General features: G+C 40.5%; 3 protein-coding genes across 3 annotated transcripts in view; all 3 read left to right on the top strand.

The window, feature by feature from the left end:
• filip1b (filamin A interacting protein 1b) overlaps window positions 1–6,309 on the top strand; it is a 52,238-nt gene extending 45,929 nt beyond the window's left edge. The window contains exons 5-6 of the mRNA XM_026193791.2: window positions 940–3,697; window positions 5,726–6,309. Coding sequence (XP_026049576.2) covers window positions 940–3,697; window positions 5,726–5,926 — 2,959 coding nt within the window. The 3' untranslated portion in view covers window positions 5,927–6,309. The remainder of the gene's footprint in view (window positions 1–939; window positions 3,698–5,725) is intronic.
• Window positions 6,310–10,355: 4,046 nt separating this feature from the next.
• LOC113037120 (cell cycle control protein 50A-like) lies at window positions 10,356–14,969 on the top strand. The gene is made up of 7 exons (XM_026193793.2): window positions 10,356–10,830; window positions 11,150–11,269; window positions 11,352–11,459; window positions 12,189–12,276; window positions 12,448–12,594; window positions 13,175–13,381; window positions 13,510–14,969. The coding sequence occupies exons 1-7, from the start codon at window positions 10,588–10,590 to the stop codon at window positions 13,701–13,703; spliced, it is 1,107 nt and encodes a 368-aa protein (XP_026049578.1). The 5' UTR covers window positions 10,356–10,587; the 3' UTR covers window positions 13,704–14,969.
• A 2,149-nt stretch (window positions 14,970–17,118) lies between these two features.
• Window positions 17,119–21,485, top strand: LOC113006946 (cytochrome c oxidase subunit 7A2, mitochondrial). Its single transcript, XM_026143211.2, has 4 exons — window positions 17,119–17,294; window positions 17,582–17,671; window positions 20,815–20,899; window positions 21,226–21,485. Exons 1-4 carry the CDS (start codon window positions 17,271–17,273, stop codon window positions 21,279–21,281), a joined length of 255 nt encoding a protein of 84 aa, XP_025998996.1. The 5' UTR covers window positions 17,119–17,270; the 3' UTR covers window positions 21,282–21,485.
• Window positions 21,486–26,110: the final 4,625 nt, after the last annotated feature.

Below are 26,110 nucleotides of genomic sequence, written 5' to 3'. Positions count from 1 at the left end.
AAGCGTCTTTCTCAGACCTGCAGGGACTCATGCAGAGATCAGTTAAACATCTACAAATAAAAGCTCAGTTCTCAGTTTTGTAGGCCACTGTGCAGTGCTGTGCTGATGCCATTTTTAAATCTGTGAAATTGCTCCATTTATCTTCCCGTCTTTGCAAACTGTGTTCAAAATAAAAATTAAAGGCAACTATTAGTTTGTAATTTTTAGGGGCGATGAGGTGAAAATGTATCCACATAGAATGGAAAATGTTTGTTATCAAAAGGAAAAGTTTTACTCGACTTGATCTACTTTACAAACTCGCGGAGTTAAAACAATCCTGGAATAAAATGACATGAAAAAATGAATTCATAACTAAAAGTAGACTTAAAAAAACATATTTTTCTCACTTTCGAGAAACAAAAAACCTAACTAAAAACAATATTGTGCACTTACAAAACTAAAGTACAATATACAAATGACAAATTATCTATTTGATCAGAAATACAAGCTTTAGGAGATGCAGATAATGCTTGAGACTTGCATGTCCGTATGACGGGGATGTCTGTGAGTGTGTTTTATAATGCCTCTTAAGAACATCTTATATATTCCCCATAGATGTGTTTACATGTGTACACATTTGAAATAATAATAATAATAATAATAATAATTAATAATAAATTATTGTTTTTAAGGAAACAAACTACATTTAAAAAGTGTAAACCCAATGTAGTAACTTACTGAAAAATTAAATTGCCAAATCTAAACTGCCATCTCATAGCTGGCATTCATGCACTTGGATCTTTTTGGACTACCATCCCAAGAATATTACAATTGAATTGGCTTTTTTTCTTCTTTTTTTTTAAACAAACAATTCACATTTGGTCCATGAAAGCAAGTGCTCCAAAAAAATGTTTTTTTAGCAGAGATTAACTAAGATCTTTCACTGTCTTTGTTTTTCAGACTCAAAAGGCTTTTGGAGCAGGAGAAGGCTTACCAGGCTCGTAAGGACAAGGAGCACAGCAGAAGGCTAGAGAAGGTCAGAGCAGAGCTGGTGAAGCTCAAGTCCTTTGCCCTGATGTTGGTAGACGAGCGACAGCTGCACATTGAGCAGATCGACCAGCAGAGCCAGAAGATCCAGGATCTCACTCAGAAGCTTCAGGAAAAAGAGCAGCGACTGGCGTCTGTCAGCGACACCGCCAAGGAAAGCAGCCAGAAGGTCCTAAAGCTGGAGGCCGAGCTAGAGCAGAGAGCAGCAAAGTTCACACAGGAGCATGAGGAGATGACCGCCAAGCTGGCGAACCAGGAGTCCCAGAGCCGGCAGCTGAGGCTGAAGCTGGCTGGACTGACACGCAAGATTGAAGAGCTGGAAGAGAGCAACAAAGTCCTGCAGAAATCAGAGGAGGACCTGCAGGAGCTGAGGGAGAAGATCAGCAAAGGAGAGTGTGGGAACTCTTCACTCATGGCCGAGCTGGAGAATCTGCGTAAGAAAGTGTTGGAGATGGAGGGCAAAGATGAGGAGATTACCAAAACAGAGACTCAGTGCAGGGAGCTGAGGAAGAAGCTGCAGGAAGAGGAGAACCACAGCAAGGAGCTGAAGTTGGAAGTTGAGAAACTCCAGAAGAGAATGGCTGAATTGGAGAAACTGGAGGCAATCTTTAACAGGAGCAAAACGGAGTGCTCACAGCTTCACGCAAACCTGGAAAAAGAGAGACGTGTCGTGAAGGATTTGGCCGGTGAGCTGGAGATGGTGAAAACCCGGATGAAGGAACTCGAGTCCTCAGAGTCAAAGTTCGAAAAAGCGGAAATGGCCCTTAAAGACGAGCTCATGAAGCTGAAGTCCTTCACGGTTATTCTGGTAGATGAACGCAAAAACATGGCAGAAAGACTCAAACAGGAAGAGCTGAAAAGTGATGATTTAAGTAAGATGTTCAAAGCAGAGCAGGGGAAGGTGACAGAGGTCACAGAGAAGCTGATAGAGGAGAGCAAAAAAGTTCTGAAATACAAATCGGAGATGGAGATCCAGGTGACGACGCTTACCAAAGAGAGAGATGAGTTAAAGAATAAACTGGCAGGTGAAGAGGAAAAGTGTAGGGAGCTAAATGGCAAGCTGAGTGGGATGAAGATGACGATAGACAGACTTGAGGAAACGGAGAGGGAAATGCAGAGAAAGCGGGCCAGCAAGGAAAATAACCAAAATCCAGAAGAGGATAACAAAGTAACAGAGCTCACGCTAGAAATCGAAAGACTGAAGAGCCGGCTCAAACATCTTGAGGTGGTTGAGGGCGATTTGATGAAAACTGAAGATGAGTATGATCTGCTTGAAAAGAAATTCAGGACAGAGCAGGATAAAGCAAATGCTCTATCAAAGCTTCTGGAAGAGATGAAAAGTCAGATTGCCCGAAACAAAGCCATAGAGAAAGGAGAAGTCATGAGTCCTGAGGCTGAGCTGAGAATTCGCTGCAAGATGGAGGAGGCCAAAACCAAAGATCTGCAGGCAGATGTTCTGGCTTTAAAGGAGAAAATCCACGAGCTGATGAACAAAGAGGACCAGCTCTCCCAGCTGCAGGTTGACTTCTCTGTCCTCCAGCAGAGATTTATGGAGGAGGAAGAGAAGAATAAGAGCATGAGCCAAGAAATGCAGAACCTCAACAAGGAGCTTGAAGCTGCCAAGCGGTACAGTCGTGCCTTGAGGCCAAGCATGAATGGCAGGAGGATGGTGGATGTCCCGGTTACCTCCACAGCCGTCCAGACAGATATGATGGCCAGCGAGCCCGCAGAGGACGAGACGGCAGCGGGCTTTATCCGGAAATCAGTTCTTGAGGAGAACCACTTGATGAGTAACCTCAGGCAACACAGTCTCAAGAAGCCAACAGTTCTCGAACGATACCCTCCAGCTTCAGCGGAACTTGGAGCCAAAAAGTCTTGGATACCCTGGATGAAAAAGAAGGAGGCCATCACAATCACGCAGACCACTCCTGAGAAGATCCACGGGGTCTCTTTGCTTCATCCACCGGAGGCAACCATGTCCCAAAAACCGGGTCAGCCACTTCATATCAGAGTGACCCCAGATCACGGGAACAGCACTGCCACCTTGGAGATCACCAGCCCTCGAGCTGAAGATTTCTTCTCCAGCACCACCATCATCCCGACTCTCGGTCTTCAGAAACCCCGCATCACAATCGTCCCTAAACCCACGACCGTGACCTCAAAGACCAAAACCTGTGACGGAATGGAAGGTCTCAATCGAGCCAAATCTCCTGTCACAATCACCACCATCTCCAGAGCAAAGAGTCCAGAGAGGAATGGTGGGAGCAGCCATCAGTCACCAGTGTCCATCATCACGGTCAGCACCACCCCTGTGGCTGAAGCGTGTGCTTTATCTGAGCCTCACGAAGTTTCCACAGGCTGCACAGTAATCAAGGTGACCCCAGAGAAGCAGCCTGGAACTGCACCTGTCAGGAAATACAACAGCAACATCATCACAACGGAGGACAACAAGATCCACATCCACCTGGGTCCACAGTTTAAGAGGCCATCTGAGGCCTGCAGCAGTCCTGTGCTGACACTCAGGCCAACTGGCCTGAGTTCAGAAAGCAGAGAAACGGGAACAGTTCTCCGCTCTCCACGCCAAGCGGGGAAAACCACTCCGAGCAAAATGACAAGCAGCATAACGATCACGCCTATCACCTCGGCCGCCTCCAGGCCGACGCAGTCAGTGGTGAGATCATTAGCTCTAATGACCTCCATCTGTCTCTCTCCCTGAATACAAACCTAGAGGCATGAATATCTTCCTCTTTGTTTACAGCAATGGCTGAAGTGTTTCAATTGTTTTTTACGTTTCAGTTGCTTCTGAAATGTTTCAAAATGAAAACAGGTGGTCTGTGCTTCCTAGATAGCACTCTGTCCAGGTATTAAACACTGAATTTGTGAATATATAATCTGAACTAACCCCAGAATGCTTTACCCAGAACTGCTCAACACTGTAGAGAGGCTTTTCCTACACAAGCATAAATTTACAAACTGACAAGTTCACTTTTTCAAACGAAGTTAAAGCAGCTACTGAGCACTGAAGGTTTGACTTTTGAGCACTTAAGATTTACATTTACCAAAGTCACCTCAACATAACCCTAACAAACTGGTGCGAAAAGGTCCAGTAAGCGCTGATTTGGTCAAATCAATACATTCAGGTGAAAATCAGGTTTTGTGGACATTCAGGTTAAACTGCTAAACAACTTTACCTGAAAAGATATCAATAAATGTTTAAATTAGGATTTATACATAAAGAATCGGTAAGAAAACAGTACAACTGAGACACAAAGAAGATCCCGATAACTGATGGACAAAGAAAAAACTAATATTTAACGATGCTAAAAACGCAACAGCTGATTCCTAAGAGTGTATTTAAGTACAACCAAACCACTCCCTTAAATATGCATAATTAAACCTTTGGACAGTTTAAATGGGTGTGTTAGTAGTTCTTATTTTAACCTTTGCGTCTGAGTGACTCACCGTTAGAGCCAGCCTCAAGTGGTCACTACAGGAACTGCAGCTTTCTGGTACTTGGGCTTGATTTTATTTTTTTTTGGCCCAGAGGTGCAGAATGATGAACGCCAGCAGCAGTGAACTACATAATTTCATAATATAACAGAAATGGAAAAGTTATCACAAAGCAATACAAACTTCAGTGTACTGTATTTTCCGCACTATAAGGTGTACTTAAAATTTTATCATTTTCTCCAAAATCAACAGTCCACCTTATAATCCGGTACGCCTTATGTATGAATGCTGGTTGCGCTTACTGACCTCGAATGTTTTAGTACAACTTTGGTAAGCTTGATGGATTGTCAGAGCATTATGGCTACCGTAGTCAGGAGCCTCGCGGAGTACTCTGGGTACAAAACTCCATCCGTTTCAGGTCGCAAAGTCAAACGAACACAGCGGCATCACTGAGATTTAAAAACTGTAAATTCTTTCATCTTTGATTAAAATGATAAGCGTTGCTTCGTTAACAGGTGTAACAATGAAGTTTAACATCCAGGCATCCATAAAAACAGAATTTATTAAATTTAATGGGGTTAGAAGTTGGCAGGAGGTTAGCTTGCTAGTTTCCACCTAAACATGATATACCATGTCCTGACTGAGAGATTTCTGAAAAAATTAAAACGTACAGCTCTGCTATCACTTCCAACATAAATAAAGACAGAAAACTAAACGGCAGTAACAGTTGTATGGTTACTGAAGTTGGGCTAGCTGGTATATAATGATGTGCTACGTGATCACTAGCTATATTAGCATAACATAAACGCAGGGAAGCTGGAGACCGAACGCTAACTTTTAACGCAATAACGTGAGGGTTCCCGATGGTTGGGGACAAATGCAATCTCGTGGCAGGATGCTGTAAACGGACCGAAGCAAGAAGAATGAGTTGAGTAAAGTTTGACTTATCTGACTGTTTTGTTTCGCTTGATGCACCTTATAATCCGGTGCGCCTTATGGTCCGAAAAATACGGTGCTTTATGTACCTAGTCGTTAGGAGTTTCTCCCCTTTCCCCGAAATGACCCACCATCACTCAGTCCACTGATCGTGTATCAGAGCCACCAAAAGCATGCTTACTGGGGAGCTCACATTCTCACCATCCCTGCTTCAGTGAAATCAGTGACACAGTTAATAAAACGATTAAAAGATCCTTGTCTCTGTCTCATGCTGGCTTTTGTCTTTTTTTTTTTCTTCTTCTTCTTTTTGTAGCCCAGTGCAGATGTGCAGTACAGTCGGAGCACCGCAACACGGATCCCTGTGTCAAAAGGTATGAAACCAAGCAGCAAAGCGGTCCTGGGCGTGTCCACGGTGACAAGGTTAGAGTCACGGGCCGAGAGCCACGCGATGAAAATCGAGCTGAGGAAGCCGACTGTGTGTGGCTTGGCTTCTGCAGCAGCAGGAAAGAGCTGAGTGCCGGTTCACCACCAAATCCCCAAATCTGCTGCCAGAATAGAGACGCAGAACACATCTGTGTGCATTCACCATGGGACTGTGTGTGATGTTGCCTTTTACCACAGCTTAGCTTTACAAACATCATTTAATGTGCTACCACTCATGTTTTCAGATAATATTCATGTCATTTGAACGGCCGGTTAATTGCACGAGAAAGCTTTGCTGATTTGATTAACTCCATCTCGCCGCTCCTTCATAGATGGTTCAGATTTTTAATGTCATCATCGTATTTTTATAGCATGTGTTTATTTCACCGCAGCTCATGGAGGTTTCTGGTGACCGAGGCGCTGACTGTGAATTGTTTGTGACACGCACCAAAATAAAAACTATTTATCTCTGAACCAAGTACGGCTTTGCTTCGTAACTTCCATCTTTGTGACTGCGTGGTGCCCGTGCTGCTTCCCAGAGCACTCCCGGGAAACCATGAAAACTAATTCTCTGAACTTGATTCCACATCCTGTATAGAAGTAAAAATTCATTTCATGTAAGATATTTGTACTCCTCACCTTTAAGTAGCCTGGATTTTGCCTTCATCACAGGTGTGCAGAGTAATGGTTTCTTATTCCGGTTTCAACTAAAGTGCATTTGAGAATGTGAGCAGTTGGACAGATGTATGTGGACCTCAGCCTGAGAAGTAAAGAAAAACAAGAATAAAATTTAGACACTAAAGATAATTGAAGTTACCTGGTAAAGGGATTTATTGAGTTGTATGATGTAAATATTGGTACCGTGGCAACAGAGGGACAAGGTACATCATGAGTTGGCGACCTGTGAGTCAGTTTGGCTCTAATGGGATCATTTACTAAATGAGCATCATATATAAATAGCAGCTGAGATCATAAACTCATCAGGAAAGTGTTCAGCTGGGTGAAGTCGACCCATTTCTCACTGACTTCTCTTTCTAATCGCAGGAGTCGCCCCCTGCTGGCCATTATTCAGAATGGTTTCCACACAGACCTGTGAGCGTTAGTCCACATTGTGAACGTTCACCTCCCTCTTGTGGACAAGTGCACATAAACCGACTGAGTTGAGATTCACTTCAGCAACAAACTGATCACATTTAGAAATCTGACATCTCTAAACTGCCTCAGTGAGGCAGCAGCAGCCTCACGCTTCCTCTAATGATTGTCTCAGCGCAGGCTGAACAAAACAGCCAACACAATTACCTGCTGATTGTGTAATCTGTCAGGAGATGTGGAGAGATGCGGTGATATGAACAAGCAACTGTGCTACCACTTAATTAGAGTGATTCAGGAAGATGGAGAGTGTGAGATATGCTGATGTAAGGAGAAAAGAGGAAGATGGCAGGATATTAAAGACTGCAGCTGGAAAACAGAAGGGTAAACATGATCAATCACAGAGCCTGCTGCTTAGAGATTTGGGGGGGATCAAGTCCTTTCTGGGAACAACATCAGAGGCTGAACAGGATTATGAAAATCATAGCTGGGCTGAGCCGGGCACACTCCTCAGAGAAAACTGCTCAGAACCGACATGCGGGACTTTTCTGCTGCAGTCCAGCTGCAGAGCTGAAAAACTGCCGGGAGTGGGCCGGCCATTACAGTGTCTAACAACTAACAATCATTTACAGCTCGGACTCATCTGATTGTGTCTTCTTTTACTCATTTATAACTAGATTTATATAATATATCCAACTATATCCAGGCTACACTCGAATAAAACAGATAAAAAATTGACAGATTCCTCAGTATATATATTGTCACTTGATTTAATGGACTGGTTTTTATAAAGTGCTTTATTTACTCTATTTGAGCACTTGGAGCCCTTTACACATCTTTCACACCCTTTCACACATATTCACACTCTGATGAGCACATCAGGAAGAACTGAGAGTTCAGTATCGTGCCCAAGGATACCAGGGATTGAACAACCAACCTTCAGTAGATCACCCGCTGAGCCACAGCCATTCCTGATTAACAGACTTATTATCATAATAGGATGATACAAATAAAATGGTCAAGAATTGAAAAAGAGCGAGAGCTAGTCTGAAGCAATACAGCGGCTTTTAAAACCAATCCGGAGTCTAACAGGTAGCCCCTTTAAAGACCCAGTGTAGGTGCAATTTGTGCACTTCCATTTATGCAAGTAAGCACCCATACAGCTGATTTGTTGCACTCCTCAGTAACCCAGAAAGCAGGGTGGGACAAGAGTCTGGCCTCCTGTTATATAGCGTGTTTCAGTCACTCTGATGTGTGCTATTATAGCCTGCAGCAAAGTCACTGCACCGCTTTAGTGCAGATGAGGAATGTTTACTGTTTTTCCAGACTTTAGATCAAGGTGACAATATTTTCATGCCAAAGAGAGCAGGATGCATTTTCGATGTTGTTACCTAAGACGGAGATAGAGATGCACTCACGGATATTGTGCTGTGCTCATTTTTCAGATATTTGTCCTCCTGTATTTGCTTCTACTGATTGATCTTCTCACACCCTGTGCACATGTGAAGTATTCAGTAACTCAAAACAACTTTATTTATGAAGCACATTTACAAGCAACTGATGCTGACAAAAGACAAAATTGACAAAACCAAACACGATAATAGATAAAAAAAAAATACACAAAAAACACGCAGAGAGCTGCATCTGTTGATGGGTGCTAAACATATAGCTGTGGAAGACAAAGAGACAAGAGACACAGTGAACAGTATCCATCCATCCATCCATCCATCCATTCAGTCCAGGTCCTGTTCTAAGTAGACCCTTTCTTCATGTAAATATAATAACTGAATAAATATAATAACTGTCACTATAACTACAAAATAATCACTTCCTTTATCTTCATTAAGTTACAAGTCGAACAGGAAGTAAATGGTTTCATTTATGTAAGCTGTAAGTTTAAAACAAGTTAGAGGTAGAGCTCGGACGAAAGCAAATCTCTGTTTCATTTCTAAAATCTTTTATACATATGAAACTGCCTACTGCTCTAAAGTTGATGAGCTGTCTAAGGGGAGCGTGATGACTCAAATGAAGGTTTTCTTGTCTGTGTGTTTTCCACCACAGGTTCACTGATGGATGCTGGCACAGTAAACTGGCACCGCTGAGCCATGAAGAATGGTGAAGATGATGGGAGACTTTTAACAACAAAAACAAAAACAAAAAAAAAATCAGAAGCTTCAGTACATGATGCAAACAGTCACACCTCCCACTTCTGATGATTCCCATTCCCCCCCTTTGTGTTCACAAACAAACACCTTCCATTAGTGGAATAAATTAACACCATAAAATGGAATTATTATTATTTGGGGGCTTTTTATCCTTTATTATAACAGGGAAGCCAGGAGAGAGAGGAGTGGGAAAACACTCAGTTAATTCAGATGTGGGGCTTGGCAATCGCCTTGTGGCTTATTTGTATCTGCTCAACCCAGTGAGGTGTACTGGCACGCTGTTTTACCTGCTTTAATACATTTTAAATGACAAATATTCAAAAGTTTAAAACACATTTGAGGCTTTTGAAGTTACATTTATGATTATTAGGCATCAAATCGTTAACAATTTTAGTCTGTATTGCCAGGCAGGAGCAGAGGAAGGTTTCAGAGAAGATTCATGGATGTAGTGAAAAAGGACATACAGAGGATTGGTGTGAAAGGGAATGATAGGATGAGATGGGATGATGTAGAGGCACTGTGGTAATCCACTGAGGTGACCCTTAAAGGGAACAGTGGAAAGAAGAAGTTTTTCTTTTCTTTTTTTTGCTAAATCAGTTTTAAAACATATATGAAATGAAATAAAAACAAAACAAACAAACATGTTTTGAAAGTTGCTGAATATCCTGCAGTTGGACATGAAGATAATGAATGACATACAGTGTCTCTGATGGTTTATTTGCCATATTATTTATGTGGATGTGAACATATGCAAACAGTGCTTGGAAATTTCAATTCGAATCCTTGAACATCTCGCTTTTTGTTATTCTTTTTCAATATACATGATGTATGCTGTTTGAAGCCTACGTGATGGCTTTCTGAGACTTTATTCACACACACGGATATTCTCAGTGAAGAACTTCTTTATGTTGATAGAATTAAATCTGTCAATAAAATTCTACTAGCAGTGAAATGAAACTTATTTATTTCTGATTTTTGGACGTTGTATGACTAATAACGATGCCTTTAGGTGATTCACGTACATCTTAATCTCATCTTTGGAAATTGAAAACAATTATTTGCCATTCCAGCGAGAAATAATAAAACCATTGCTGTATCACTCGTAGAATAAAATAATTGTAATTAGATACTAAACAGATTTCCATCTTCTTATGTTACACCAATCCACGTGTCCTTTCAATACAGCACTGACTGAATCTTTTGTTTCCGCAGCGGTCACTGAATGCAGCAGTAGCCACCACAAGAGTTACGTCACTGGGTGTTGTTGACAAACCTGTTTGTACACTTCCGGGAAAGGAAGTGCTAGCCGTTTTTAGCTAGCCTCTCCGTGGTTTAGAGATGAACTAACAGAACTTTGATTAGCATAAATAACACTCAAATTAGCAACAAGCTAATGACGACGTCGTTTAAGACCGGCGCCTTTTAAAAACAACTGTCGTCGAGAAGCTAGCCCCGTTAGCTTGCTACGGTCAGCTGGATAAATCACAGATCCGAAGTTATGATGGCGTCCAGTTACAGCGCCAAAGACGAGGACGGTCACATCACCGTGTCTGGACCCGGTGGCGGGACTCTGCGGAACAAGAAGCCCGAAAACACCGCCTTTAAGCAGCAGAGGCTCCCCGCGTGGCAGCCCATCCTCACCGCGGGCACTGTCCTCCCGGCCTTCTTCATCATCGGGCTCATCTTCATCCCCATCGGCATCGGCCTGTACGTGACGTCTAACAACATCAAGGAGTTTGAGGTAAACTGAGCTGATTTTTCTGTGTCACGAGTATTGCATTAATATTGTATTTGTCCACATAGTGTAACTCCCATCAAATGGCACAAACACAATTTGATCATTATCTGGTAAAGCTCTTCCAAAACAGGGTTAAACATTTTATTGAGCTAAATGATTCTGTTAATACTGACATTTTCTCCAAAACGCTCATATTCATGATATAATTGTATCTTGAATATCTCTTCATTCACATATCTTAAATAAATAAAGCTGTCAGTATCATGAAATATATTGAGCTAACTTTATTTATTTATCATATTTATTTTCTTCGTGCTTACAGATCGATTATACCGGAGATGACACGTCCAGTCCCTGCTACAACTGTGCAAAGAACTTCAGCTGGAACAACACGAAGTCCTGCACCTGCACAATCCCCTTCCAGCTGGATCAGCCTTATGAGGTAAGATGCATCCAGGACTACAGCCCAGCGGCAGCCAGTTTGATTAAGCTAACCTTTACACATCTTTCTCTCAATCAAACAGAGCAACGTCTTCATGTATTATGGCCTCTCCAACTTTTACCAAAATCACAGACGTTACGTGAAGTCAAGAGATGACAGCCAGCTGAACGGAAACATCGATTCCCTCAAGGTAGGAGCTTCATCTCCAATGGCAAGCAGGAAAAAGAAGGTGAACTCATATCAAGGACAAAATGTTTTAGGTCACAGACCAAGAAAACAACAAGGGAAAATGGGTTTAAATGCAGTTAAAACTTAGATTTCAAAAACATATTTAGTTTTTTATATATACGCTAATTTTCAGGCATGAGTCAAAGAAACGAAGAGCAACAGGTGAATAAATAAATAAACAAACCAAAACATGGTGGTGATCTCAACATTTGAAGACAAGTATGGAGAACCAAACCTGGAGCCCAGACTTGGGCCTCATTGTTCCATTAGCACATTTAACGGGAGAGGATGACATAACGTTTGTCAGATGATAATATTAAACACGCTTCAGACAGCAGCACAAACACATTGTTCAAGCTGCCTGTGTGAGCACATCTATCAGTCCAAGCAGCTACGCCCCCAATTTTATAGGGGTGTCATCCTGTAAAACCTTTATGAAGTGTCCAGAAAGGCCAAAATGCATTTTTTTAAAAAAAATCTTGACTGTAAACATACTCATTTTTGCTTTAAAACTGAACCTTTTAACATAGGAGTCTGTGGGGACTGTGTCACATTTGGAGCCAGCCTCGGTCAACATTAGAGGAAGTTCTACTTGGTTTTTGCTGGGTTATATCCTTGCTTACAGCTCTAAATGCTGCGCTACGTGCTGCCACTTCTCTCTCGTCACCTTTTCCTTCTCCGTCTTTTACAGAAGCCCAGCAAGGAGTGTGAACCATATGCTTCCATTGATAATAAGCCAATTGCTCCGTGTGGGGCCATCGCCAACAGCATGTTTAACGGTGAGACCATTTTTTTTCTTGCAGATTAACAACAAAGAGAGAATGAAGAAAACATAAAAAAATGACTGTTAGTAAATGATTATGGTCACAGATCATCACAGATCAGTTTGTGTGAACGTGTCTTTGAAGGACTCACGTTTCTCTTATCAGCCGTCTTTGCTTTCTTTGCAGACACTTTGAAGCTGTTTTACAACGACCCCAACGGCACAAGTGTCCCGATCCCGCTGACGTCCACAGGAATTGCCTGGTGGACGGACAAACATGTGAAGTTCAGGAACCCTGTAGGCACCAACTCAAACCTCACGGCTGTTTTTCAAGGTATCGCCAGTCAGCTACGTCTGCTGCACTCCCTCTCTCTGAGGGAGAGGCTGTCTGTTTTTCTTATTGCAGACAAGTCTTAAAAAAGGATTCGTTCTCCTGTGCACAGAGCTGCACTGTTTCCGTGTTATAAACACAGGAAATAAAACAGCTGAAATAAAGCATAAACCTAAAAGTGGCTCAATAAATAAATGAATATGCAGTAACATGCACCATAATGAGATTAGAAGTAAATATTGATGACTGGCAGAAATAAATTCTGCATTTATTTACCTTTATTTTTTACATTTTTTTTTATTTTTTATTAAGTAACATTAATTTTTTTTTAGATTGTATTAATTAGTTTTTAATATTTGTATTTTTATAATTTAACAACACACTTTTTATATTTTATTGTGTGGTTAGATTAGATAGATTTTTATTATTTTATATATTTGATTGTTTAATAGTAATCCTCTGTTACTAATATTACTAGTAAATACTGGTAATGCTACAATATCAGAAACTCTGACCATTTTTAAGATAATCATCAACGTCTATTCCGTTTTTATTTTTGTTTGTTTTTTCACTTCCGCTTCAGGAACAGTGAAGCCGGTGAACTGGCACCGGCCTGTGTACGAGCTGGACACTGATCCGGAGAACAACGGCTTCATCAATGAGGACTTCATCGTGTGGATGAGAACTGCCGCTCTGCCCACCTTCCGCAAACTCTACCGCATCATCCAAAAGAAGAACAATATGGCCCCCACCCTCCCCCGAGGAAACTACACCTTAGTGGTGGACTACAGTATCCTTAACGTGAAAGTCGTGACAGCAAAACTGCATGAAAAAAACAGAAACAGATTCTTATAAAATTTAAATGAAGGTTTAAAAGAAAAATAAGTGGTTGTCGTACCTTTAACCTGATAAAACCAGATTACCCTGTTCGCAGCTTTGAGGGCAGGAAGCGGATGATCCTGAGCACCATCTCCTGGATGGGAGGCAAGAACCCATTCTTGGGCATCGCCTACATCACCGTGGGCTCCGTCTGCTTCTTCCTGGGCGTCGTGCTGCTGGTCATCCACCACAAATACGGGAACCGCAACAACAGCGCTAACATCTCAAACTGAGGTGCCGGCTGCGCTCCAGCTCGCCTCCACCGCCATAAATGTGATGCGATGATGAATCTGAGGAAACGGGTGACGATGGTAGATTCATCTTCAGCTGTAGTGCAGAGTTCATGTTCTAAAGTCACACTAAAATGCCAATCTTAAAGAAATCAGCTGAAAATGTGCTCATTCCTCTCCTAACTATACAAGTCTAACAAAAACGATTGTGTCAGAGATTCAAGTCAGCACGCAGAACGACCTAAAGCCCAGCCAGGCTCTTCAAATATTAAAAAAAATAATAATAAAAAATTAACAGGGAGGAGTCTGGAAAGTTTTTTACGTCACTTTAGGATCTCTGATGGTGAAGTGGAAGTGAGCGGGAGTATAAGTGTGTGAGCTGCATGCTGCTGAGATGTTGTTATCACCGCGCTGCTCGGGTGTATGATGGTGTGTTAGGCCCACCGAAGGCAGAAAATGTGGCTAAAGTTGTAAATTTACCAGAAAAAGTGGCAAAATTAATAGTAAAAATGTATGAGACTGTCAAAATGTGAAAATGTAAAAAAGAAATTTGGCAAGTTCATGGGAAACAAAATGTGCAAATATGACAGAATTAATATAAGGAAAAAACTAAAAAAAGAGACCCTCTCGCGGTCTCTTTCTGCCCCTCGTTGGTTCTGGTACGGCGTTGAACGGGTGGCTTGTCTTTGTGCCTCCTTTTTGTCGTTGTCCTAAATCTTTAACTGTGCTTTAACTGTGTTGTAGCAATTTCAAGGGAACACACAGAGTACTGCAGCTAAAAAAAAGAGTGTTTATTTTTTGTATTTACATGAACAGTTTTATGAGATGTTTGCTTGCTAGAGTAAAGCCAGTATTTGCACGTGAGACCTCAGGGTTGCAGAGTCTGAAACAGGTTTAAATTTGAGTGAGTATCCAGAGAAATTTGCACTGATGCGTAGTTTCATCCACTGTGGTTTACATGCAGTAACAACAGAGCAGCATGACTCAGCACTACATGTGATTAAATGTTTTCTGTGCTACAAGTGAATTTATGTCATTTTACAGCCATTTTTAAGCTACGAGGAGCTGCAGCTGCTTCCACCTGCTCGTTAAATAGATGCTGCATGTTCAGATGTGCCGAGATATATTATGCTTTTTATTTTTTAACATAGAAATGAATTTATTACCTGCATTTGTGTCTGGTTGGATTTGACTTTTGTGTTTTTGATACTTCACCTGTGTTTTGTTGTTTTTGCTTTAAAAGAATAAATTTGTGATTTAAAAAAAAAATGATGAGTCGTTTTAATTCGTCAGCCGGAAATGATAAGTGTGGAAATAGTTTTATTTTTCTCATAAGTTTTATGTCATAAAACACTTTTACTGTATTTTATTCTCCAATCCAAAAGGGAGGGAGTGTGTAGTCAGTATCTTAGCACTCTAGCATCCACAGTTTTCAAGATCTCATTTTCAGATTTTGTGTGATGGTAAACACCGATAATGGCTCAAGCTGCTTCCAGTTTGGTGAAAATCTGGTCTAGATCAAACGAAATGTTAAAAAAATTAGTAAAAATATATTTTTATTATATTACCAACAAATTTTGAATGGATCATCTTCAAACTGGCTTCAGCTTGTTCAGCAGCAGCGGCGTCTTTAAACATTGGAAGACAGTGAGGCAGTGAGGGGCTCAATGCTCTGGTACCTCTTGACAGAAGTGTGTGTGTGAGGGCTGCATGGGGTCCTCCACAATGCCAGTGGCTTTGCAGATGCAGCGGGTGCGATAGGTGTCCGTGATGGAGAGAAGAGAGGCTCCGATGATCTCAGCTGTTCTCACTATCCTTTGTAGGGTATTGCAATCTGATATGGTGCAGTGATGGTGTACCAGACAGTAATGTAGCTGCTTAGGAAGCTCTCTTTAGTCCCACTGTAGGAGGTGGTGAGAATGGATGATGGGAGATGGGCTTTTCTCAGCTTCTACAGGAACTAGAGATGCTGTTGGGCTTTCTTAGTTATGGAGCTGGTGTTGAGGGCCCAGAAGAGGTTCTTTAACAGAAAGCAAATATGAAGTTATATGATATATGATATGATAATATGTATAATATATTTATTAATATATGAACCAGTTCATTCTAAATTCTATAATTTCGTTTGATTACAGTTTTTTCTGAATGCTTAAACCCTAACTGTGATTCCTGTAGCACAATCTCTAAAACTATTCAGACTTATAGCAAAACCACTCACTGAGTTTGCAAAACTAAAAGCACAAAAACTGCTTTGCACTCAGTTTGCAATTTTGTAACACACACTTTGCAAAACTGTAGGCACAATTCACTGCACAACACTCAATTACCAAATTTCCAACACACTGCTAGCAAAAGTATACACATGTATGGCTATCATTAACACTAATTTGCCAACTGTCTGGCACACTTTCACATGTGAAAACTTCTTTAGATAATCAGTTCACTTTGCAATCAGCCTAAGCACTATAATACAGGTAAGCTGTGTGTGCGGAGTACAATGGAGGGAGCAGGAAGAGTGAGAAGTAGAGGAGGCCGAGGAAGAGGACGTGGAGGTGAAGAAGTAGGATGAAGAGGACGACAAGGACAAGGAGGAGCAAGAGGAAGACGAGGAGGGGGAGAGGAAGATGAGGAGGGGGGAGAGGAAGGGTAGGAAGAGTAAGAAATAGAATTGCTGATGACATCAGAGCTACAATAGTGGACCATGTAATCAACCGTCGAATGACCCTGAGGGTAGCTGGCCAACGGGTCCAGCCTAACTCGAGCCGCTACACTGTAGCAAGTACCATAAGGACATCTTGAAATGAGAATCGGTTAGTACAGTCACTTTGCACAAAGATTTGTAGCACTGCCATATGCCAATGAGAAACACACCAATACCATTGATGTAAAAATACTGAAATTGTTACTTTACAGAATTGCTAGATGACCAGATGCTGGGGCAGAGGAAGCATGTTCACTGCAGACCAAGTAACCCATATAGTCATTATGGCGATTGCAAATAATCCTATACTTGGAAATAAACACTTGTGTTTGTTTTGATGTGTGTGAATAAACACCAGTACTTGAAGTTTGGATTCCTCTATGCTTATGGATCTATGACAGAAGTATGAGCTCAAACTGACATAGCCTACCTTGTGCACAGAGAAAGCAAAAGCCAGATGTGTTTTGTATTCATACCATCAGTGTGCAGTTGGCGCATTGTGTGCTTAGTAGATGATGGCTTGTGTGTACTGTTTGATACGGAAACACCATTTTTACGAAGGTGTGAAGAGTTAATCTAGCTGTGTTTGCTTTTGCAAGAGAACTACAATGTTTTGATTATTGGGTGACAGGTTTTCTTATTTGTGTGAAGAGTTTTGCAAAATTAGCCAATAGTTACAAAAAATGTGCTTAGGCATTCAGAAAAAACTGTAAATCTGCTCTCATGCTTGACTGTGGGTACCTGACGCTCATGTAGGGGGCAGCAGCGCGCAGCATGAGCACAGTTAATGATAGCGAAGAAGATTTCAGTGGAAACGGAAGTAAAGGTTTCCTGTGCCCTTGTGACAGACAGCGGACTGTAGACGGACGATGAGCATGTACAGACAATTTTATGTAAGTTTATTTTCTATTTACAAGTTTCTCTTGGGTGTTGTTTTTTAAACTAGTGAGCTGGATAAATGCGATGGATGAGCCACCGGGGTAAAAACAGTCGGCTATATTTAGCTTAGAACGGTTAGCAGGGGTCAACACCGGGAAGAGTTAGCATTAGCTTTGCAGAGGAGTTGTATTTAGCGGTGGTGTCCGGCCTCTCGGTGTTTGTTTTCTGTGTATTCAAGACTGGGTTCTTATATTTTCATTAAATGAGTGTTTCTCCGTGTCCTTGCGCTGCTGTTTTCCAGGCGCTTCAGCAGGTGGCGCGGCGGAGCATCTCCAGCTCCGTCCGGCGGCAGGTTGAGAACAAAGTCCCCCAGAAACAGAAGGTGTTCCAGGTAAAGGTCACACAGACAGACCGCTGCACTTCCAACTGTTCCATAAAACCCTGTCATCATCGAAGGCCTCCTTTGTGTTTCTGTTGTCGGCCTTAAATTCAGAATACGACCGTTTCCTACTTCCTGTATACCTATAATATTAATTATTATTTGAACTGAGGCTCTGTCCTGTGATCCAAACCTCATATCTTTGTATTGGGAGTGCGCTGGGAAATTTTAAAGGATACAGGAGCATTGAAAACATTCTAATATGTCAAAATAATAATTCCTGTGTGTGTGTGTGTGTGTGTGTCTGTCTCTATGTAGAAAGCTGAATTAATGATGATGGAATTGTTAATGTGTTCATTCTGTGTGATTAGTTCAAGGGATCCACACTGAATAATATAAGTTGGAGGTCCTTTAAGTTTTTAATGTAATTTTTTTTGGTGGCTATCTAAGGTCACTATGGTGTCACATCTGTTCATATTTGTAGATATTTATCACAGTTAAGCATATTTTCTTCACCTTGCTGACAACAGATCTGCTCTGTTCATTTTAAATTTAGCAACCAAAGGAAGGAGTCAGAGGACACCAAAGCCCCTCAACAATCACCCACCTAACTTGTGTCATTGACTTAAAACAACAAAAACCCAAAGTTCTGTTATCTCCCTTCAGTAGGTGTTTATTTTAAAGGAAATATGTTCTCATGGTCACTTGTTTTGGTGTGTACTCAGTTATCTGAACGTCAACCATCAGGCACTCCTAACGTGATCTGGGATCAATCATTTTTAATGCTTGGGGAAGCTAAGGTCCCCTCAGAGCTGCAGTCAATTATCTGGATCTTTTATTTTTGTTTTAACTTTGCATTCAGACCATGAAAACATGGTTTGAACAGTATAACTGTTTCTTTTTAACCAATATCAGATTTGCTTTAGAGCCAGAAGTACAGTGAATAAGAAATAAATAAAACAAAAACCTTTAATATCTAAGTTTTCAGTCATGGTCTGAATTTAAGTTTAAATGGGCTCTTAAAAAAATAGCAATGACTTGATCCAGTGTTAAATGCAAGCTTGAATGGTGACCTCTGCTGGCCAAAATCTGGAGCTGCAATTGAATCAAGTTGAGACCTCTTAAGATGAGATTCTATAGCTTTTTTTTTTCTTAAAAAAAATTAGCTAAACATACCACTTTAAAAACCTGTGACACCTCTCAGTGCTTACAAATCCTTAAGATGTTCTTAAAACGTCTTATTTTGGCTTAAATTAAAAAGTATTTAATATGAAGGCAATGCCTTTAATTACTTGTGGTTTGCTAATTTTTATTAGATTTGTTTTATATAAATATCATAGATATAAATGCCATAAATAAGGAGTAAGTTTAACTTTAAACATTATCGTAGAGTAAATTCTGCATGTCCAGTCAGCCTGCAGCAATGTTTTAAAGAAAGAACAAGCAGTTTTACTATAAACTAAAAGTTTTCCTATCAGCTTATTTATTCTTTAGCTATAAAATGAGACAGTGGAGGAAACCCTGAAGAAGTAGATGAGAAGAACAGGGAAAAATGCAGTTGCTGGAAATGTTTATGTCAGAACTGTTTTTAGTTGGTTGGTTTTGCTTTCACTTTTGGATGGCGTCCTTAAACTCAGTAAATACTTCAGTTTGAGCTTCAGAAATCCTCAGTGAATAAAATGTTCATTTAAGATTTGTGTAATTGCAAAAAACGTAGACGATAATTTTTTTTAAATTGCAGAGATCAGACATTAAAACCGTATTTGTAGTCTCTGAGCAGTGTGGAGACGAGCGTCCATCCGAGTTTCTTGGTTTTCTTTGTGTTTAATTTTGAAAGAGTTAGATTTTGGTGTCCGGTCTGTCTACACAAAGATGGATTATTATTTATGTGTTCCTCTTGCAGTTTTGTGGTCAATGGTGCTTTTTTTTTTTTTTCTTTCTTTAGCAGCGGTTCTTCTAATGAGGACACCTCAGTCAGTTTAGCTCCACAGATAAGTCTCCGAACTGAGTGGAGTACTAATTCTGCATGTTTAACCTGCAGTAAATCAGCCGCTAACAGCAGCACTAGCTCGGCTTCAGTAGTTTTTTAGCTTTCAGGAAAAGGACGAGCTGGTGCTGAAGCAGATCATCGGTGTGAAAATGAAGAACATGTAGATGATTTGAACAGCTTCCAGTGTGTGCTGCAGACTAAACTAGTTTCCAGCTGGTTTGTTCTCCTGCACTGCTGTTGGCTGCTCCAGTCTGCTACTTATGTGTTGTATGATTAAACAGCTGCAAACATAATTGCATACTTTAATACAAGAGGACAAAATTAGACCTGAACTTTCAAAAGGTCCGTTTTCAATCTGTAACTCAGACCAGTGATAAAAATGAATATCCTAAAACGTCCTCCTGTGTCTTAAGAATATATTTTTATTGCAGCACTTTTCGGATAGTAGATATATTTAATATTTTTTTAACACATCTTAAAGATTTACTGTAAAGAAAGTGGATCTATTTTTAAATGTTAGCTTTGATCTGAGTAACAGATTTTTTTTATTTATTTATTTTTTTTAAGCGTCAGGTAATTTTGTTGGCTTCATAACTTTTTAAAAAAAAAGATTATTTTTGCTTTGTGGATTTATTTATTGACACAAGGTTAAAAAAAGCGAGGGCTTTATTCCACCTTTTTCTTGATAAATTCATATTTTCTTGGAAAAAAGTATTCTTCTGTTATTTTTGGTTATTTTATAACAAAGATTGTTTGCTTTTTCTAAAAATTTTTTACATGAAATGCAGATTTCTAACTTACCCAGATTCCTGATGGACATGAACATTATGGTCATGTTACGTCACTTTGGTATGGTGATTTAGAAGTGGGGGGAAAAGATCAGTCAAATCCCCAAAATGTGTAAAACAAAAGTCTTTGTGCCATGTTGGAATAGAAGCAGATATCACTTTTATAGAATAAAACACCCTTATTGTGAACAATTTTATTTATTTATATATAGAGATGTTGAAAAGTTGTTCTTTTGTTTTTGATGCTCACTCATCAGCAGGCTTTCTTGCAAACTGCTGCTGCTCTTCACTGTGTTTAATCTTTGTCGGTGTCTGGATGAGTTCTGGTTAAAGCAGGGCTTACAAACCTGATTGTTCCCCTCCATCTTCTGTTGCAGGAGGATAACGGTATGCCGGTTCATTTAAAGGGAGGCAGTGCCGACGCCCTGCTCTACAGGACAACGATGGCACTCACCGTCCTGGGTAAGTACACCTGTCTTTGTAACTGCTTTAAACTCTGAGCTACTTTGAAAAATCCAGCCTGATAATTTAGCCTCAGGTGTTACACAAGTTTAGTACCATGGTAGTTGATATTTGATACCTTTCAGATAAACAAATAGAAAGAATCTTGCTGGGATTAAGTAATGGTAACTCTTACTGCTATTAACAAATGGTGTTCTTTCCACAGACCACAGAACATGAAGTAGTACATATGAGGATACAGATCCATTGGAAAATAATGGGACCTTATCCTTAGTGAAGCACTTTGAAATCCATTTTAATCTTCGTCTTTTTGCTCTTCCTTCCAGGTGTTGGATATGTGCTGTTTGAGCTGGTGAAGGCAGCCTTCCCTCAGAAGAAATAACTTCTCTGCTTCAGCTGTTTACTTCCACTTTCCAAAAACCGGCCAGCTGTTCTATATTGTGTAAGAAGATGAAAATACTCCGTCTGTGCCGGACCGCGTTTCATGTCGTGGTGCGATTCTATTGTGGTGTTCATTGGATCACTATTTATTTCTTGTAGTCTCTGGTGCCCTGAGGATCAATAAAGAAATGCCTCTCATGACCAAGAACCTTCTCGTGCCTCTTCCTTTTTAGTTTTCTGATGGTGGTAAACTGTGAAAAGCTACTGAAGTAATGGAATTAAACTTTAAACTATTAGTAAAGCAACATGAGGCTCTGCAAGCGTAAACCTTTTTCCTCCAGTGTGAGGATTTCCCATCGTCAGTCTCAGTTTTATAGAGTTTTAAACTTGCACAAGTAATGAAATCTCACTCTGTCACAATTTTGGCTTCTCACAGTTAATAAACATTATATAAAGCCTTCAGCCTCTAGCCTTTGTTTGCTATTTTGTAAAGCGTGCACTAGAGGGTACATTGGACAGTAAATTTATGTGTATGACAAGTAATCCATTTTTGTGTTTTTCATATGAAGGAAAAAAAAAATCCTAAATATTCTAAAACCATTCTTGGTCACCGCTACCACTTCTCCATAAATCCTGCCAAAAAACAAGCAATTTTTGTTGGCAGAGGTAATCAGAATCAGAATCAGAATGGGGTTTATTGCCAAATGTTGAGCAGGTTTACAACATTAGGAAATTGCTGCGGTGCTTCAGTGCAAACAGTGTCATAAATAGCACTTAAATAGACATGGAAAAAAAATAAAAGTAGGGATAAGAATTAAAAGTGCTACGTGGAAAGATATGTGCATGAGATATACATGAGATATATACATGAGAATAAGAATTAAGAGTGCTACGTAGAAAGATATATACATGAGTGCAGGTGGTGATCAGTGCCAAACATGGAATGATGCAGTGACACAGCGTAGGGTCATGTGTTAGTGGCGGGTACAGTCATATGGTTATTGTTCATGTGTCCAACAGCAGAGGGGAAGAAACTGTTCTTATGGCGAGAGGTTCTGGTGCGAATGGACCGGAGCCTCCTGCCTGAGGGGAGCAGGTCAAACAGACTGTGTCCAGGGTGAGAAGGGTCAGCTGAGATCCGAGCTGCACGCCCCAGTGTCCTGGAGGTGTACAGGTCCTGCAGAGATGGGAGTCTGCAGCCAATCACCTTCTCAGCAGAGCGCACAACACGCTGCAGTCTCTGTTTGTCCCTGATAGTGGCTCCAGCGTACCACACGGTGATGGAGGAGGTGAGGATGGAATCGATGATTGCAGTGTAGAACTGCATCATCGTCCGTGTTGGCAGGTTGAATTTCTTCAGCTGCCTCAGGAAGTACATCCTCTGCTGGGCTTTCTTTACGACGGAGGTGATGGTGGGCTCCCACTTCAGGTCCTGGGTGATGGTGGTACCCAGGAAGCGGAATGAGTCCACAGAGGTGATGGGGGTGTCAGTCAGGAATGTGTAATGTATGTAATGTAATGAATGTGTGCTCCTGTACTATCTATGAGGGCCACATTTTAGTGGCCGGCTCTGTTAAAGAGCAACATAGTAAATTTCACAGAGAGTGAAAACAATGTTTCTGCAGTGTGTTAAAGATGCCTTAAAGTAGCTCTGGACCTGTCGAAAAAACTGAATCAAAGCCTGCTGTGTGAGAGCTGCAGGTTAGCGAGGAAGTCTGTCCCTGTGTGTGGTTCCTGCAAGTACGGGAACTTCTGCCAGGTTCAGCGTGTCATCTGAGTCTGATGGGAATCACAACACGAATCTTTTTCATAGGAAAAAAGTCTAAGTGTAAACAACTCTGACACACCATAGAAATGGGAAATAGGTACTTTTTCATGACTAAATACATGTTTGGTCAACATACTCACAAATGACTCGTATACAGCCTGTTCTCCAAGAGCAAGACTAACCTCACCTGTTGACTGATTCCCTCCAACTTACAGGAATATTAAGAATGTAATTGGTGAAAAAGATGAAATTGTTAAGAAAATCATCCACTTGGCTTATGTGGAGTGGGTGATAGACCTTATGGAGATCCAGTTTGGAAAAATGTTGTAGTTTCAAAATTTGGAACTGACTACTTGTGCTAGATATATTTCCACAGTAATCTATAAAATGCCATAGTGTATTATTCATTTTTGCCACAAGGAAAAAAGCAGCAAGAGGAAAGGAAGATGGATGTATAACACCATTATACCATAAAAATTGTTGAAAATCGGTTCAGGTCTCTATTATGTAAATTACACATTCTTGACCCTTTTCAGTCTGGGCTTCAAAAGCAGCACTCTACAGAGACCGCTCTCTTAAAAGTCTATAATGATCTGTTAATGGCATCTGATGCAGGGAATTATTCTGTGATCATTTTGCTTGAACATTAGTCTCTTTTGACTGCCACAAACAGTGTTATCCAGAAGCTACTGTTTGAATATACCTCCCTCTTGTGGCAGGACGCCATCGACCACAAAATCCTACTTAACAGGCTCAAGGTTTTGGCTGGTGTATCTGGCTCTGCCCTAGACTGGTTTTCTTCCTATTTATCAGACAGGACCTTTTCTGTTAGGACTGACAGGTTCACCTCTGACATTGCTGCCCTGACCTGTGGGGTCCCACAGGATTCAGTTTTAGGTCCATTATTATTTTCTTTTTATATTTTTATATTCAAGCAACTACCTCGTTCTAAATACCAACAAGACTGAGACCATGATCATAGCTCCTCCTGAGCTACATTAGTCAGGTTCTTACCTCTTTCTGTTCATCTGTCAAGTCAAATATTCGAAATCTTGGAGTAATATTTGACTCTTCTCTGGGCCTTGACTCTCATGTAAAATCTTTGTCTCGTTCCTGTTTCTATCATTTAAGAAACATCTCTAAACTGCGACATATGGTCTCTTCAGTTGAACTGGAAAAACTGATTCATGCATTTGTGTCATCACGCTTAGATTACTGTAATTCCCTGTTTACTAGCTTGGATAAATAATCTTTCTCTCGCCTCCAGGCGATACAAAAGGCAGCAGCCAGGCTACTAACTCGTTCTACCAAGCGTGTTCACATTACTCCCATCTTATATTCTTTACATTGGTTCCCAGTAGCGTTTAGAATTCGCTTTAAAATTCTTGTTTTAACATACAGAGCACTAAATAATGACTAGGCTCCAGATTATTTATCCAGGCTTCTTATAAAATACACTGCTGCTCTTCATCTCTGCTCATAGACTCAGAGTCTGTTGGTTGTATTGTTTATTTTAATATTTGTGTACAGCGCTTTGTGACTGTCTGTGAAAAGCGCTTAATAAATAAATTTTACTTACTTACTTTACTTACTTTACCTATAACCAGAAAATCCAAGCTAGATTTCTTCATAGCCTCTTGTTCCAGTAAGGATGGTTGCACAAACGGTTGAAGGGAAGGGGTACACCACATAAAAACAATCCGTAGCAGTCATACAGTCAGTGAGGTGAAAGATTTTATTCTTTTCTAAACACCTCTGCCAGACCTTGATGTAAACCTACAGCCATGAATGTCCAAGAGTCAGAGCAGCACAAGGATATTCAAACCCAAAGAATTCATGATTACCAGACAGGGACAAGTAAATGGGAATAGTTTGGTGGGTAACAAGGGCTGAAGCTTTCCCATAAACCGCAGTTACTTGTAGAAGTTCAACAAGTAACATGGTGGAAATACTAATGTATGTCTCATTTGAAGAGTTTCAGTCAGGTTTCAGAGCTCATCACAGCACAGAAACAGCTTTAGTGAAGGTTACAAATGATCTTCTTATGGCCTCTGACAGTGGACTCATCTCTGTGCTTGTCCTGCTAGACCTTAGTGCAGCGTTCGATGCTGTCAACTATAATATCCTGAGCAATTAGAGCATGCTGTAGGTATTACAGGTACTGCGCTGCAGTGGTTTAAATTATATATGTAATAGACTCCAATTTGTTCATGACAATGGAGAGTCCTCTTCACACACTGAGGTTAATGATGGAGTTTCACAGGGTTCAGTGCTAGGACCTTAGTATCATCAGAAGGCATAGCAAACATTTTCACTGCTATGCAGATGACACCCAGCTCTATCTGTCCACGAAGCCAGATAACACACACCAATTAGTTAAATTGCATGAATGTCTTAAAGACATAAAGACCTGGATGACCTCTACTTTTCTGCTTCTAAGTTCAGATAAAACTGAGGTTATTGTACTCGGCCCTGAAAATCTTATAAATATGGTATCTAACCAGATTCTTACTCTGGATGGCATTACCTTGGCCTCCAGTAACACTGCGAGGAACCTTGGAGTCATTTTTGACCAGGATATGTCCTCCAATTAAGATATTAAACAAATATGTAAGACTGCTTTCTTCCATTTGTATAATATCTCTAAAATGAGAAATATCCTGTCTCAGAGTGACGCTGAAAAACTAGTTCATTCATTTATAACTTCCAGGCTGGACTACTGTAATTCATTATTATCAGGATGTCCTAAAAACTCCCTGAAAAGTCTTCAGTTGATCTAAACTACTGTATAGCTCTGTGTAAATAATCATTCTGTACATTCGATAATCTTTAATCCTACAACTGTTTACAACTTGCATAGTTCCCATTTCTGTATAGCTGTATATCTCAGATTCTGTAAAGTTATTTATTTCATATTCTGTATAGTTTTTCATATTTATATCCTGTTCATAGCCTGTACATAGCTTGTACTCACTACAGCCTGTACATACTTATAGTTATAGAATATTCACAACATACTTCATACCGTGTACATTATAACATACCATAATAGACTCATTTCT

This window comes from Astatotilapia calliptera, chromosome 15, assembly GCF_964374335.1.
Source record: "Astatotilapia calliptera chromosome 15, fAstCal68.1, whole genome shotgun sequence".
Taxonomy (NCBI): domain Eukaryota; kingdom Metazoa; phylum Chordata; class Actinopteri; order Cichliformes; family Cichlidae; genus Astatotilapia; species Astatotilapia calliptera.
Note: the sequence above shows the minus strand (reverse complement) of the source record. Positions and strands in the feature narration are given on the sequence as shown.

Excerpts from the sequence above, each read along its gene's own strand:
- LOC113037120 (XM_026193793.2), top strand. The coding sequence starts at position 10,588 with ATGATGGCGTCCAGTTACAGCGCCAAAGACGAGGACGGTCACATCACC. Across the intron at positions 11,460-12,188 it reads GAAACATCGATTCCCTCAAG|AAGCCCAGCAAGGAGTGTGA; the intron begins GTAGGAGCTTCA and ends CGTCTTTTACAG. Across the intron at positions 12,595-13,174 it reads CCTCACGGCTGTTTTTCAAG|GAACAGTGAAGCCGGTGAAC; the intron begins GTATCGCCAGTC and ends CTTCCGCTTCAG.
- LOC113006946 (XM_026143211.2), top strand. The coding sequence starts at position 17,271 with ATGAGCATGTACAGACAATTTTAT. Across the intron at positions 17,295-17,581 it reads GCATGTACAGACAATTTTAT|GCGCTTCAGCAGGTGGCGCG; the intron begins GTAAGTTTATTT and ends GCTGTTTTCCAG. Across the intron at positions 20,900-21,225 it reads GATGGCACTCACCGTCCTGG|GTGTTGGATATGTGCTGTTT; the intron begins GTAAGTACACCT and ends TCTTCCTTCCAG.